The 16,116-nt window shown below is 31.6% G+C and overlaps 1 protein-coding gene across 2 annotated transcripts in view; it reads left to right on the forward strand.

Annotated features, from left to right (window-relative positions):
* Positions 1-16,116, forward strand: part of LOC139488772 (membrane metallo-endopeptidase-like 1) — a 35,303-nt gene that overhangs the window by 7,243 nt on the left and 11,944 nt on the right. For both annotated transcript variants that reach the window (XM_071274662.1, XM_071274661.1), the window contains 4 exons: positions 6,253-6,330; positions 7,338-7,455; positions 9,210-9,323; positions 10,216-10,370. In XM_071274662.1, the coding sequence (XP_071130763.1) occupies positions 6,253-6,330; positions 7,338-7,455; positions 9,210-9,323; positions 10,216-10,370 (465 nt within the window). The remainder of the gene's footprint in view (positions 1-6,252; positions 6,331-7,337; positions 7,456-9,209; positions 9,324-10,215; positions 10,371-16,116) is intronic.

Below are 16,116 nucleotides of genomic sequence, written 5' to 3' on the forward strand. Positions count from 1 at the left end.
ATGTTCAAGTGTATTACGGTCTCCTTACGTTTGATCAGCTTAATATCTTGGAAAAAAGTAGGATGAAAGCCTTAACAATATATGCCATGCGATGGAATTTAAATGAGTTTTTTTTTTTAAAAGAGGCGTATATGTCATAATGATTGTCAACTTCTATATAAGACTTTACTATGTTCTTGGCAATGGTTAAGTTTGAATCGTAGGACGAAGTCACTATTGTTGCATACCTGATCGAAGATGTTACTGGTCTCATTCCGCTCGTTTTCAGAGATTCAAACTCTGTCAATGCTTTAAATTCAATTCAGTTCAATTAAAATCTGTATTGCCATTCCCCCATATATTTACCATAGCATGTGACACACTGCAACAAAATATAAAGAGACAAGATCTGCAATGTTTAACAAAGGACAAACACAAATATATATATATATATATATATAACTCGTCTAAACATCAACCCAACAATGTTAGATCTGTAAATTTGCTTTCGCAAATTTTTATATATATATATGTTCCGGACCATATGAGTATTTGGACCATACGCGTATGGTCATGACCATATGCGTATACTCATATGGTCCGACCGTACGCGTATGGTCGGACCATATGAGTATAATACTCGTTTTGTTAATAACGGGCCGGACCATATAAGTATTTGGACCATATTTGAGTATGTTTTTCAAATTACATAATAAACGTTTCAATGATTCAAAAACTTTATCTAGGAAAAAACAATAATGGTTACATGACAATGTATTAGTTTTATTATTCAAAGATTATGTAAAAATTAAATATTGATGCCATAGTTAGTTTTCATCGCTAATTACATTCTTGCATATAGGTTTGGGATGACATTTACTTCCACACGGTATCATAGCTTATTTTTACTTGCAAATTTTGGTTGTGCACGATCCTTTTCATTTTCACCTTTTGTTTGCGAGTGAAAAGCTAGCCTTTTTGCAAATGCATACAGTGATGCCGAGTTTTGGGCCAATCCGATATGTCTACGGTGTTTTTAAGAAGCTCTAGATTTCAAATATCGTAACATGACTGCAATACACCATATCCACAAGACAACTTAAAAATAAACTATATTCTTCTCCATGCAGTGACTTCTTGTGTAACAGTTTATTAAGAAATTTTTGGAATTTACTTTTTAAGTCGACATATTGCCTTTTACTCGTAATAACAAACCGGTAATTACCATTGGTAATGACCATCGGTATAAAATGTTTTTATTATAGTTTTGACAAGTAAGTTAAATGAGCTATGTGAAACTTCTAAATTTTATTTAGCTTGTCTTTTATTTTAATATAACAATAAAATCACCTATATGATAGCGTCTTTTTAATGAACGATCATACCATATGAAATGTTTAGAAGTAACAGAGTTTTAATTACCCCGACCATACGCGTACGGTCGGACCATACGCGTATGGTCGGACCATATGAGTATATACCCATATGGTCATGACCATACGCGTATGGTCCAAATACTCATATGGTCAGGAACATATATATACGAGTCTAAATTGAAAACGACGTTCAAACCGATGATTGCGTTGGATAAAAACCGCAATTTATATACGTGTGCATGTAAAACAAATTTCGTTGTAGAAGGGTCTAAAAACAGCACAAACGACATTTTCTAAAAGACCAAAAAAGTGAAAAAGTATATTTAAACAAAACGCATTTGACTAACAGGTCGAACAACTGATGTTCTTTAACCCTGCTGACTGCCATTGGCGATTGCCAAATAAAATTGATCACAAGATGTAACAAAATGGATCTTAATGGATCTTAATATAAATTTAATACTAAACAGAAAAATAATTATATATATATATATATATATATATACTAAGGGTTTATTTTCAATAGTGTCAACAAAAAGTAGAGTGGCTCTGAGGCCCATATATCGGTAACGTAGAGGTTGCATACGGTCTAGTGACATTTTTAGTACCATTGCCGCTTTTTGTGTCTTATCAAAAAGAAGAACTGTCAAGTAGATATACATATATAACATATACATAATTTAAACTTGAAAGTAATACAAGTCAGTTAAACAACATGTCCAAAACTCTGTTGAAATAGATAAACCTCAAAACTCATGCCAGCGTACCTAAAATATTACTTTCAAATCATGTCATGCTATAAATTCTCTGAGGGGACAATATTTTGATATACTGTAAACCAATCTTCGAGTAGTCCATAATGACATATGAAATGAATTTATTGAATGAAAAGCTTTTCTGGGAGGATGTAACAAAGCATTGTCACAGTGATGAAAAATGTCCGCTTCTGACCCATTTTACAGATTTTCAGACATGCTTCAAATGTTTAATGGAGTTCAATTGCGAAAATTAATGTAAATCCATCGAGAAAATTTATTTCCACAATCAGTGAGTAATTATATTACTACAAGGGAAGCCACGGTAAGAGGCTTTGGTAAAAGGCTTTAGCAATTTTTCATTTAAAGGAACGATTTGAAAACGCTGATCGATTTTCAACATGAAGATAAAAAAGATTTATTCCCTTGTTTTGAATATTAACTTCATTATTTATAATTATTATTGCTTTTTTGTTTGAAATTTATGCAGCTTATTAATTTTTAATGTTTCATATCCAAGAAAGGAAATAATAATTTTCCATCTTATCACGAAAAATAATACTGTTATCCATAAAAATGTTACGTTTTGAAAAAACATTTATTGATATCTGAAAATGTATATAATGTACAGTTATATGCTATGACATAATCAACATGTGTTTGCGTTTAAAAGTAAAATATACATAAATAAAGAAAAGTTTAGTTTGGACTAGTAGAAAAAAATGTTATTACACAACAATCTAAGCATGAATGGCCTACATCAAAATATGTTTTTGCTTTGTTACGGCAATGATTTTTAAATTGATAAATCTTTTAAAAAGGTAATTGTTTCATTGCTGTCTCATTTACGTAAACAAAACACACTACATAATTCTTTAAATTCGTACGTAAAAGTCAATGGGTAGTAACAGTGAGTATATTTATTTTTGAATTTATCAATTTGAAATGGACAATCCCCCCACCCCCTTAAGCAGCAATAATATACCAACTTCACCTGCGTATGGGATATACATTTCCGAACTTAATAAGTATTCGAAAAACTTGCAGCTCCTACTCAAATTTTGTAAAACGTCACCAGTGTCTGAGCAGAAAATTGTTGAAACAGGGTCTGTCCGTCTCGTCCTTTTTCTAAATAAAAATCATTGGACTTTTTTGATAAATATTCCGTATCAACTTCACAATGAATACAAGATGGCCTTGAAGTATAGATTCTGGGTACTGATAATGGTTATCGTCTCAATAACGTGTTGTAGTAATCTTTTATTTGTCTTTATGAATATTACTTTACAGTTCAGTCTGTTTTGGTGATATGCATTTAACGTGGCTCTGTACTTATATATCTCGTCATTGTTTTATTGTTCTATGATAAACTTGTATTTTTGTCTTTCAATTTTGCTAATGTGCTTTGTCTATATAGATATAAGAAAATGTGGTATGAGTGCCAATGAGACAAATCCATATGCCTTTTTGTGACTCTTTGTTACATATTTCTTTGTTTTTAAAGTGATTTAGATTACAACACAGTGTTGATTGCTGTACCCATATTTTTGACATTTTTACCTATTATGTCTGTTTGATTTGTTCACACACCATTTTCAATATAATGGAATTTGATGAGACTGTCATACAAGTTAGAGGTTAAGCTGGCTATAAAACCAGGTTTAATCCACCATTTTCTACATAAGAAAATGCCTGTACCAAATCAGGAATATGACAGTTGTTATCCATTCCGTTTGATGTGTTGGAGCTTTGATTCTGCCTTGATTAGGGACTTTCCGGTTTGGAATTTTCCTCGGAGTTCAGTATTTTTATGATTTTACTTTTTTCTATTCACATTTGACATTATTCTTCATTATCAATTTAAAGAAAAGAGAAAAATTACTGAAAAGCCAAATATGCCACAATTAAAGATATGCTTCCACAAAAAACAAGCAAATGATTTCAACTCCAATAGAATATCGGTAAGCACTGGAAATTTAGCCATTGGGTATTTTTAGCAAATAAACTTGATATATACGATACATTGCTATAGGGTAATTGGGGATAAACCAAGACTATTTACAACAATGTGAGACATCAACACCCTTGCAAAGAGGTATATATATGTGTTGCAATTCAGTCTGCATTGTACGCCTTTTTGTCGATCAACTTTAAAACACCTTTTTTTAATTGCAATTATTTTTGCATGAAAAAGATTTCCATTTATGTTTTATAAAATAACCTAATATGCATCCATTGAAACTACTGTACCCCGTTCACCATTTGCAGTATGTAGTATCCGTTCTTAATTTTAAAATCATAAACATTGTTATTTTTTACTTGCTCTCGTGAGAAGACACATGTAATATCTATAGTAGCTTGATATTTTGCAACCAATTAAGATGAAACGAATTACTTGAGGTTCAATATTAACAAAATTATTGAACCACTTCATGCACGATTTTTTAAAACATCTATTACAAATCCGATGACCATAACGTGTTACTCACAAAAAAAATATTTCGTTGATTGTTTGTTGATCAAAAACATTGAATACTTATTAAATATTAGGCAAAGACTTATGGAACACGTGCACAATAATTGAGATGATAGAGCGATCTTAATTTTTTTCAACATTTCCAATGCGTTTCTATTAGTTAATTATTCTTTTATAATGGTTGATAACCTGATTTTGATGTATTAAAATTTATGTGGTCTGAGATCACAATTGTCGTCCATTGATTCAACGAATATAGTACCTAGTGTTGACAGTGGGTTACTTGCCATTAATTTTTATACCCCTTCCAAATTTATTTCTCCATGTTTAATGTCTCAAATTATGAAATTATACTGTAAAAAAAATTGGGTCCAGAATTTTTAAGGAAAGTAGTGATTTGGTCCAGCTGAAAAAGGTTGAAAATTAGCACTTCGGAAGCTGTCAAAAGATTTCAAGACGCCCTAAACATAAAATTGTCCATATTTTGAGTTAGAGCCGATGAAGTTTTCTATAATTTGTCCCAAAAGTAGTACAACACACTGTAAAAGTTTCTTTGAGAAAGCGCAGGTGGGATTTTTTTTATTTTCATTAATGTTCTAAAAGAAATGCACTACGAAATAATTGTGTTCTCGGACCATGTATTATAATTAATAAACACAACACTGTGTCTATCTTTTGGTGCACTTTTGTTTATCTTTTCCTCCATCACGGGGAAACCGCGCACTTGCGATGCGCGGTTCGGTTGCAAGTGCGCGGTTGTCAAAGTTCTACCAAGTTGTCTCGTAGTCAAGATCACGGTCGTAGTCAAGATCACTGCATACGAAAATCTGAGAGTTAGAGTATTGGGAGACAACAATGAAAAAGCAGAACATTTTTAAAGATTTCAAAAAGATAATGGATTTTCTTGTACATGAAAGTCCACGAACACGTGTTTTAAAGTAAAACTTAGCCATTCAAGTATTCAAAACATATTCATTTAGACAACTTTTTTTTTTATTTGAAGTTTCATAACACCTGTTATACATATACTTCTATCGTTACATGCGAATATTTAAACGCGACATCCAAAATATTCATTACTTGAACTCATCTTATGATTTTTAAATTTAAGTATATTTCCTGATTGATATATTGTGTCCAGTGATGTATATATCTTAAATTATCCGGTTATGGAATTACGAAAGTTAGGTCCACTTTCAAAACAAAGAGTAGACACCATGTATGTTTCTGTCAAGCTGAATTAATGTTTTGTATCGTATTTTTTTTAAAACTATCAAAATTTTTCATTGGAGGATATGTAGATTGGCGTTATTCTCTTCTCTTCGTCAACGAAGCTATAATAAATATATATATATATATATATATATATATATATATATATATATATATATATATATATATATAAATGTGTGCCATAAAATACTTCTGATATATTTACGTATTTAACATTTCATTTGATTTTCATTCTGAGCTTATAAGGCCAAAATGTAATTATTGAAATTGACTTAAAATAAGGATATGTCAAGCCATTTGCATATTTCTGTGGTCTTTGCTTAGCTTATAAGTTAATATAAGGCCAAAATGTTAACATGGAAATTAGCTTAAAATAAGGTTATGTCAAGCCATTTGCATATTTATATAGTCTTTGCCTGATTGTCTTTTGTAGGTTTGTGAAACTTCTGATTGTATCCACCAAGCAGCGTCGGTCTTATCACGGATGAACACGAACGCAAACCCATGTGAGGTAATTATCTTCGTCACCCAATCAAAACACTTGACCAGTTAATTTAACGTCTACTTCGAAGCACGCGCTACAATGGTCAGTAAGGAATTCAATAATAAATTGGATATCTCACCAGAGTTGTCAACGGTTTAATATCGCGCCTTCGTGCATACAAAGGACAAATATACAAAATTAGATAGGCAGAATTTGTTGTTTGCTATTATTGTTAAGCTGGTCATTTATTGATTAATGTCAAATAAACATTGAATTTGGAGGTATTCAATTACCATGAAAACCTACTGGGAAAAATAAATTATATTTCTTAACACGTATTAAGTTTATACTTTCTTTACAATTACACAAAAGTTTCATCCAAATCTTATTTTTGCGTAATCCGAAACCCATTTATGGATTTTGTTGTTGTAGTAATAATAAATGATCACTTCAGTGAATTTCTTGTATTAGAAATTTTAAGGAAGAATTATTTGAAAAGACACTAAGGCCATGTTCAATTTTTTAAATTGTACTTCCGCATTATGTGTTAATAATATAGACTGAATACACACCGATACATTATTTCACATTTTTATTTTTGTAGTAATCTGTTTCTATTGGCATGGTCTATTTATTTCATTAACAATTCAAAACGAGCTGTCATCATTGCAAACAGAATATTAAGTATGACAACTAACAGCCTTTTAACGCGTTGTGTATTGAAATTTGCATACGTCTTATTTCATAAACGATCTTGTCAAGTGTTATATGGATTTATTTATCAAGTTAATAATTGAAACAGAGTATCTGATTACTAACTTGATTGAAATTCAGTGGTTTGGATAAAATCTTTGAAACCTGCCAATATTTGCAGACATGCAATTTCTTGGGTGCTTGGGTTTTTAGACAAATTCATTATCTTGAAAGTAAAAGCAAGAAAAACTCCTCAGATTATGTCAGATGTGAATCCATCAAATAATAATTGTATTAAGTAAAATATTTGGTAATTAATCTACCTTTGCTTTTTGAAATAGGATTTTTACGAATTTGCATGTGGAGGCTTTCTTCACCAATCACATCTGTCATGGGAAAGCCAAAGAGTCCGAGAAGTTCCAGATGTTTTACGGGAGAAGTTCGGATCTTTTTTAGAAGGTAAAAGATGCTGTGGTATATACATTTCTGCGAAAAAAATATGATTTGAAATGTTGTATAGATTTTTGTAAAACTATCTACGATAAATTGGATAGAATTCTGGTTCTATCTTTAATCATAATTACACCGAACGAAGCGACAAACAACATGCCAGTATTTATTAACCGTAATAAATATAGTTTATCTAGCAATGACTCCGCTTTAAGACTTTTTGGATTGCCAACTAGTTACAAATATTAATAACAGGTAATAACTAGAAGTACTGTTAGCAGAGCTTGCACACTGGTACCTCTGACACCACATAAAAGTTTAAAAACATGTTTTATTATGGTAACCAGTAAAATCATTATGAAAAGAATAATTATCATTATATGAAACGGGAAACTCTATGCTTTGGTTTGGAAAACCCGCGAAATCTTTTTGACCGAAACAATACAACGAGGTGCTGGTTCTGGACGGACGCCCCAATCATATTCGTTAAGCTGTTGGTATAATAAAAGCATCACTTAGTCAACTACTACAAATAGAATCCTAGTCCTAAGCTAATTTCTAATCTTTTTGTGCTTTATACATTGTATTCAATGTATCAATATATAATTTTCTTCTTATGGTACAGTAACTAAAACTTGCCAGGCCAGATTGTTGAATTACGTGTTGAATTTGATTCCCTCATAAATTTTACTCTATAAACATTTACGATTTTTATGCCCCACCTACGATAGTAGAGGGGCATTATGTTTTCTGGTCTGTGCGTCCGTTCGTTCGTCCGTTCGTTCGTTCGTTCGTCCGTCTGTCCCGCTTCAGGTTAAAGTTTTTGGTCGAGGTAGTTTTTGATGAAGTTGAAGTCCAATCGACTTCAAACTTGGTACACTTGTTCCCCATGATATGATCTTTCTAATTTTAATGCCAAATTAGAGATTTTACCCCAATTTCACGGTCCACTGAACATAGAAAATGATAGTGCGAGTGGGGCATTCGTGTACTGAGGACACATTCTTGTTGAAATATTCTTTTCAACAAGTTTCATAAGTATTGTTTTATAGCATAAAAATCATATGTTAAAACTGAACAAAAGCGAATTAACAATTCATTGACAGCAGGATTGATTCTGCATCTGCGCTTTTATCTGCGCCAAAAGCGCGCCTCGCCAACAGAAGACCCAGCAGTGACGCCCGAACCAAAAAAACAAAAATTAGATTATTCTATGTTAGTTCAGTAGCAAAATATTCATGTTTTGTTAGCCTGAAAACAAATTAGCAATAAATGAAATAGGAAAAGAGTTCTCAAAATTGCTCGACCCGGTGAAAGGCGGAAATATCGCACTGCCACTGGAAAGGTATGTTTTAAACGGTGAAGAGAAATTTTGTCTCTTAACAGGATTCCAGAATATTTTGTTGCAACATTATATTAAGTTCAAAGAGTTTCGCACTGTCTGTACCCGAGGAATCGATGTTCCCTTTCCGTCCTGCCGTGCCTGTGTATCTTAACATTTATCCAAACCAAATAAACACAATGGAGTGTTGAATAATGACCTAATTAGACAAAAAAGGGCTACCTGGACCATGTGTTATTCATTTTTGTCTATCTATGTCTGTTTCCCCCTCCCCCGAGAAGTATGGTGTTCCTAGTTGTTGTGGTATGTTGCTTTATGTGTTTTTTTTTTGACAATTCCTTTCTGAAAAAGATTGCCATATCAGAAACACCCAATCTAGTATTAATCATATATTTCTGTTCACTTTTTATAATTTTTGTAGATTCATTGTCAACACCCCTTTCATCTTCTGAATCAGAAGCTCGTAGAACTGTTAAAGTACTATACAGAGATTGCAAAGACGAGAAAGAAACGTTATTAACAGCACGAGAGAAGCGTAAGTATATACCATAAACTTATATACTTGTTTATCAATATGAATAGAATTATCAAGAATATGTTTTTAAATGACATAGAAGTCTTTCTGATTAACCATATAATCACACACCGTTTTGTTATGTAAATCTTCTGTCATGGTTTATTTCTAAATCTCATGAAAACATTATTTGCGTAAAATGTTTTGCCCAAATGACACATTTTTTCATTTATTGAAATAAACTGTAATGGGATATTAATGAAATTATCCCCCAATCCATCTTCATGTACAGAAGTCACGGACAGAACTTAAGTTATAGTGGGACGTTCACTTTGCAATCTAAGAATGAATTTGTCGATATAATCCAATTTACTGGGATTTCTCAGAGGTGACGATACTGGTATTGATCTGAGAACATTTCGTTTGCTGTTAGAAATTATCACATTTCGTTTGTCTTTGCATTATTGTGTTAAGTCTACAATTCAGATAAATTTCGTCTATCATTAGTGTAGCAGAAACGCGCACCGAAAATAGTAGCCATTACTCTTTTAGCCGTGTACATTAACCCCAAGTCTCTGTTTGAATCTTAATGTCAGATGGAAACGAATATTTATGTTTTCAAATGCTAAATTTGCCATTTATTGTTATTCTTTGACATAACTCATTAGCCTCCATAAATTTCTGCAAATTATTTTGTATGCGGACTTCAATATATCCCAGGAATAGAGATATTTGTCATTATTGACATTACAATTTGACTATGACATACCACTTTCAGCGAAAAATGCCACGATAGAACAAATTGTCAACTAAACAAGAATTTATTTCACCAAATATAAGATTTTTCCTTGAATAATTAATGTGAATCACTACTATAATTTTGTTTATTTGTTTTGTTTTGTGTTGTTTACAGTCAGGCATCTTCTAGTCAGCTTGAAGACCAATAATGGGGTGAACATGAAAAATGACACAAAGAACTACGTCACCAGATTACTAGCTATAGTTATGAAGCAGTATGGAGCTACGCCTCTCTTCAAAGTAATAGTTAAGAAAAATGGAGATATCACCGTAAGTTCTTGTTTGAAAAGAAGTAAATTTTTACTTGAAATGTAAATATGACAGTACTCTTTAAATGGTTTTTGAAGTAAAAGAAATTACAAAGAATGCAAAGTCGTACAGCAATTGAGACATTTTTCGCAAATCTTAGCAAAACTACTGTATTGAAGCAACTTTATATGGAGTTATATTCAACCAGTATGACGAAAACATGGTTGTTATAAACAGCTGAGGTCCACCTCCGGGTTCGGGATTTTCCCGCTGCGTTGAAGACCCATTGGTGGCTTTTATCTGCTCTCTGGTCAGGTTGTTGTCTGTTTGGCATATTTCCCATTTCCATTTTCAGTTTTAGCTCCTAAAAACCAGTATGCGGGATGAAAATATGGTCGTTACAAACAGCTCTTTACTGTCTTTGTCATTTGAAGATCCTTTTAATAATATAGTATCAAATAGTTTGAAATTGATATTATGTAAAAATATTGCAATTTGTTATGTTTTTATGTTTTAGAATTAAATAATTGTTCATTATATAATTTTATAAAAAACACATTTTTTTTTATCTTACGTTTAAGTAAATTCACCGAAGTCACTGAGTTAAGCATTTGACTTTATTGAATACATGTATATCGATGAATAACTTTTGATGTAAACAAATTATTTTCTTTGGATAGATTTTTAGTATATTTGAAATTTGAAAGATAATGGACTGAAGTATTAGAAAGAATACACAATGTGCCTTTGCGTTGTATTTTCCGTTTATTTAGTGGTACTTGCCTAGATGGATAATTTTTCTTCAGATCCACTGAAACATATTCCACGCAAATTGTTTCATTCATTCGGGGTCATACTAAAATGTACTAGTAAGGATACAAATTATTTAATAACAATTCTTATCTAAGCTATATATAAAAAAGAAGATGTGGTATGATTGCCAATGAGACAACTCTCCACAAGAGACCAAATGACACAGAAATTAACAACTATAGAGCTATAAAAGGCCCCGAAATGACAAATGTAAAATAATTCAAACGAGAAAACTAACGGCCTAATGTATGTACAAAAAATGAACGAAAAACAAATATGTAGCACATCAACAAACGACAAAAATATAACTAGAACTTCATATACATCATGTAATGCAAAAGCATTAGTGAAAAAAAAGATATTCTTGTTTTAACACAAGGCGTCTCGGTATTTTCACAACCCTATTGAAATACAACTAAAAAAACTCAATCCATAAAAATTAAGACAAGGAAATATCTATTAATGAGACAAAAGGAAAAAACAGGACGCGTGACTATTCAATTGTTTCGGCCTCGATCTGAAAATAGATTAAAGACAGTTGTAAAACACGATGTATTATAGAAGTGAATATGGTGACAGCGGAAATTAGATTAAAATGTAATACAATACCGATTGTGACAAAGACAAGTTAGATGCTATTTACAAGTCAAAAAGTCAATAATAAAGAGGTTAAAAAAACTAAATTATAAATCAATTGCATTTTCATACAATTCTCCGTATGATGCATTTAAATAAATCAACAGATAAGAGTTCTTGTGATTATGGCAATCTGTTTGAAAAATTAAGTGAAAATCGTTAAAACTAAATTTCAGCTCCAATGTTACAACTGGTTCGAACGTTTACAAAACACAATGTTCGTGAAAACAATAATAGTTCATTGTTCTGGAGATTAAGAGGAGATGTCTAATAGCACTAACGGTGGAACTATTATCATGACGACTAAAACAGCATTTCAATTTACAAATTGATTGTTTTACATTCTAACAATTGAGGTCATTAGGGAAAGCAAATTAATTCTAATAAAATATGAAAGTGAGATTCTAAATTGATTTACAAAGGGAAACATACAATCTGCAAAACAACTACTAGTAGTTCTGCATTTGAGAATATTTATTGCCAAGAGATAGATATCCAATTAATAAAGAGAAGAATACATGATAAATATTAAATGATAAACAGTGATATATGCAGGGAGATTTTGCTTATGACTGAAGAGGCAACCCAACAACACAATTAGTCTAAGAGAAACAACAGCACTCAACAAACAACACATGTAGAAATTAAAAAAATGAGCGACACGAACCCCACCGAAAAACTCAAGAAAGGTAGCCTGCTATTCCCCATTAGTTTACCCTTATTTTCGGGATTTGTAGAAGAACCGGAACAGACAAAAACAAACAGAAACACGTTTGGTAACTATAGTGTGTGACTGGGTTTTGTGCACATGTCCATCGTTGAAGGCTACATACTTGTTATACCTAAGGGTGTTTTGACAATATCTTTCGTTCTGTTTCCTTGACAACTGGTGTTCTTGATATTATGTGTCTTTGAATAATAATGTTTTTGCGCTAAGAATTCCTGTTGGTTGCACCATAATTTGGCAAATGATATATGTTCTACTTGTATATTTATTTTATAAATTGATCATACATTGACAATAAATTTGAAGATGAGAAGTGTACATTAAGTAGACATTGTAATCATTTAATATTACAAACAAATTACAAACAAATAAGTATAAGCTGTTCGTACGGCTGCTTTCAAGAAGATGAAAATGGTAATTCCCAAGCAAAAATTCAATATTATTGTTTTTCCTATAACAAAATCAATTTTTCTTTGTAGAAAACTACTAATTTGATTTTCTTTATCCAAAATTAGCTTGTAATCAGTCATAATTAATACAGACATCCCGTATCAGTACAAAACAGATGCTCGTGGGTCTTGTTGTGCTTGTTTTATTGACAAATAGAACAAATAAAAATATCGTACATCAAAGGATATTTATTAAATAGTACAAAACAGTGTCATTTACTGCTCGCGGTCTACACGCATCTCATATGGAATTAAAAAATATTGATAATAAGAGCCTCACAAACACGCAAAAAGGGCAAGAAATTGCGACCTTAACAAGATTATAATTTTATTAAGATTTCTATTTTCTTTCTTGAGAAGTAAAATGAAATTATTGTTTTAACGTAATTTCATCAATGGATATCTGTCGAGAGAACATTTGCCAGCCGACCAGATCTTATAGATCCCGAAGTGGGTGAATCAATAATGAAAAATAATGTTATCTCTTATTGCACCAAGTACGACATCAATCTTCATGCTGAGTGGAATAATCAAATTCATACTTCATCTTTCAAATCACGTTTTACGGGTTTAGAGTTTGTATCAAAGACATAAAAGGTATACGTTTAATATGGTCATGTTATCTAGATCTGATATCCAGCTATACCAAGGAAGTTCAATACATTATTGGTGTTAGGCATTAAAGGTCCAATACTCTTTCTGATTTCAAATCCTGTTTTTTTTCTTTATCTTATACAAAAAGGTGAGTCAGTTTCCATCACGTTAAAGAAGAGTTCAGGGATAATTAATTGAAAATTTATGTTGAAAGCATCTGAGATTCCGAAGCGACATTTATGGAAATTCTCGCAGTAACAAGATTCCGGGGATGCATATCAGTTAACTCACAACAAGGATTAAAGAGTTTTTATTGCAGCATATGTAAATTAAACAATGCCTTTGGTGGGAAAATAAATGCGACAAATTCCCAAAAGAGACAAAAATCGATTATAAAATCGAAAACATAGTTGAGTGTTCTTCCTTTTTTTTTTTTTTTTATCGCTTTTACCATTAAAAGCCCTTGTCTGAATACATTAAAATTCTGTCAGAAATTAAGCAAGGATCCATATCAGATTTTAGATAATAAAATATATGTGACAGATAATCAAGTGATGCTATAAAAATGTGAAAAGCAGATTATAGATCATTGATTTTAATATTCAACCTAGGAGCAAATGACAATTTCGGAATTTCCCGGTTTTACGAGAGTTTCATCGCAGCCAGAAGCCAAAAGATCAATGGTACTGACTATGGGGTTATTTTTAACGACCCTTATATTTGTTCCTTTTCTTTAAGTTTTAGTATTGACTTACCTTAAGCAACCTTTATTTGAATCAGTTGATTGTGTTTATTGGTTCAGGATCAAATGAAGACTAAGACGAACATGCCTTTGAAGTTATCGTTTATATTTGACAAAAGTTGATCAACATTTAACATATGTATCATTAAAACGGGAGTAAATGAATTATAACAAAGAGTTATCAAAATGTGTTAATCAGTATAAGTTAATGTAGGTTTTTGATTTGGGTCTAACTTTCATGATTTTCCTTTTGTGTTCCCGTTCCGTAATATTAATAAGTTTGTTTCTGAATAACTCTGTAGTCTTTTTTTTATCGTCTGAAAAACAAATTTTTAGTCTTGTATAATATTTTGGAAGCATGGACACTTTATGTCAGGATTTTGTTCTATGTCTTCGATCTGTAATGATTTTGTCCGCTTAGAACAGTTCTTTAAAGACAAAAGTGGTAGACACCCTCACCCTGTCGAAATATAAGAAAAACAATATCTATTAGTTATAGGTTCGTGCACATGTTCATATATAGTAGAGTTGTTGTTTTATGTTGAAATTGCTATTTGAAGGTCTACGACATGTCCCGTCCCTCTACGAATTCATGGCTGTTTTCTGTATTTTTTGTTTCAAGTAACTCTGCATCAAAAACGTTTTGTATTAGCCTTGTATCAATATTTCTTGAATTAGCTGAAAAATTGTTCAATATAGTCTATATACTATCCAGAGCAAGAGGAATCGTTAAGCTTCAATTACTGGGTTCAGGATTATTCATTCACACAGGAAAATATTGATCATGAACTTTGATAATATTAAAAAGTAAAAATAAAAAAACATCAATACAAATATAAACACTGATGGGTCTTTTCTTAAATTTATTATATATGCAATCTCAACGGGCTGCCATTAACCAAGTGAAAGAAGTTCTTCGATTCCGGATGTCCGACAATCCGATTCTATAATTATCAATGATTTCTTGGATTAAGCATCATAAATGTCGGATATTTCAATACGAAATAGAATATTAAAAGGAATCATTATGTTGACGACAAAGAATTGAATTAGATACACGTTAGCTTCAGGAAACAAATACCGTGATTTCACGCCTGTGTTCCGTTTGTTAGTCAACATATATTGACACAAGCTAAGAACAAGGAAACGGTGACACTTTTTGAGTTGAATGCTATTGTTGGTTATGTTTGCTCCATTAAATTGTATCAAAACTATTGATAAAATATCAACAACTGGGATTGTTAAGTTTTAAGTGCATAATTGATTATTCCACAATGAATATAAAGAAAAACTGGTTTTTTTTTCAAGACTTGCATAAAATTGAAATACAAGTATACCGATATGCAACACTGTCCTTATTGTTGTGACATTTAATCTCACTTGGTAAAAATAAGTAGTCTTTTTTAGTAAGCCTTAAGAATATATCGTGTGTTATAAATTATTACGTCAAAACCACACTCCTTTTTAGAAGAAAATGCATATACCTTTTTAGATTAGCCTCTTACACTTATTTGCTGGGAGCTAGCAATGCCTAAATGCATATTTTATTATCACATCTTCTTATATCTACTTAGAACTTACATCAGAAATTGACAATGTGGGTCGGTTGAAAACAACTATTTACGAAAAAAAGATGATTTCAGCTTCTCAATTGTGAACTGTCCATTTTATGTTGCAAAATTCCACGATACGATATTTAATGGCTTGCATTTCCTATTAAGGTTGTATTTTGTGTTATCACTGTTTGTCTTTTGGTCTTTTCTTTCTTGCCATTGCGTTTATTAGTTAATTTTCGACTTATGCAAT

The sequence above is a fragment of the Mytilus edulis genome, chromosome 9, assembly GCF_963676685.1.
Source record: "Mytilus edulis chromosome 9, xbMytEdul2.2, whole genome shotgun sequence".
In the NCBI taxonomy this organism is placed as follows: domain Eukaryota; kingdom Metazoa; phylum Mollusca; class Bivalvia; order Mytilida; family Mytilidae; genus Mytilus; species Mytilus edulis.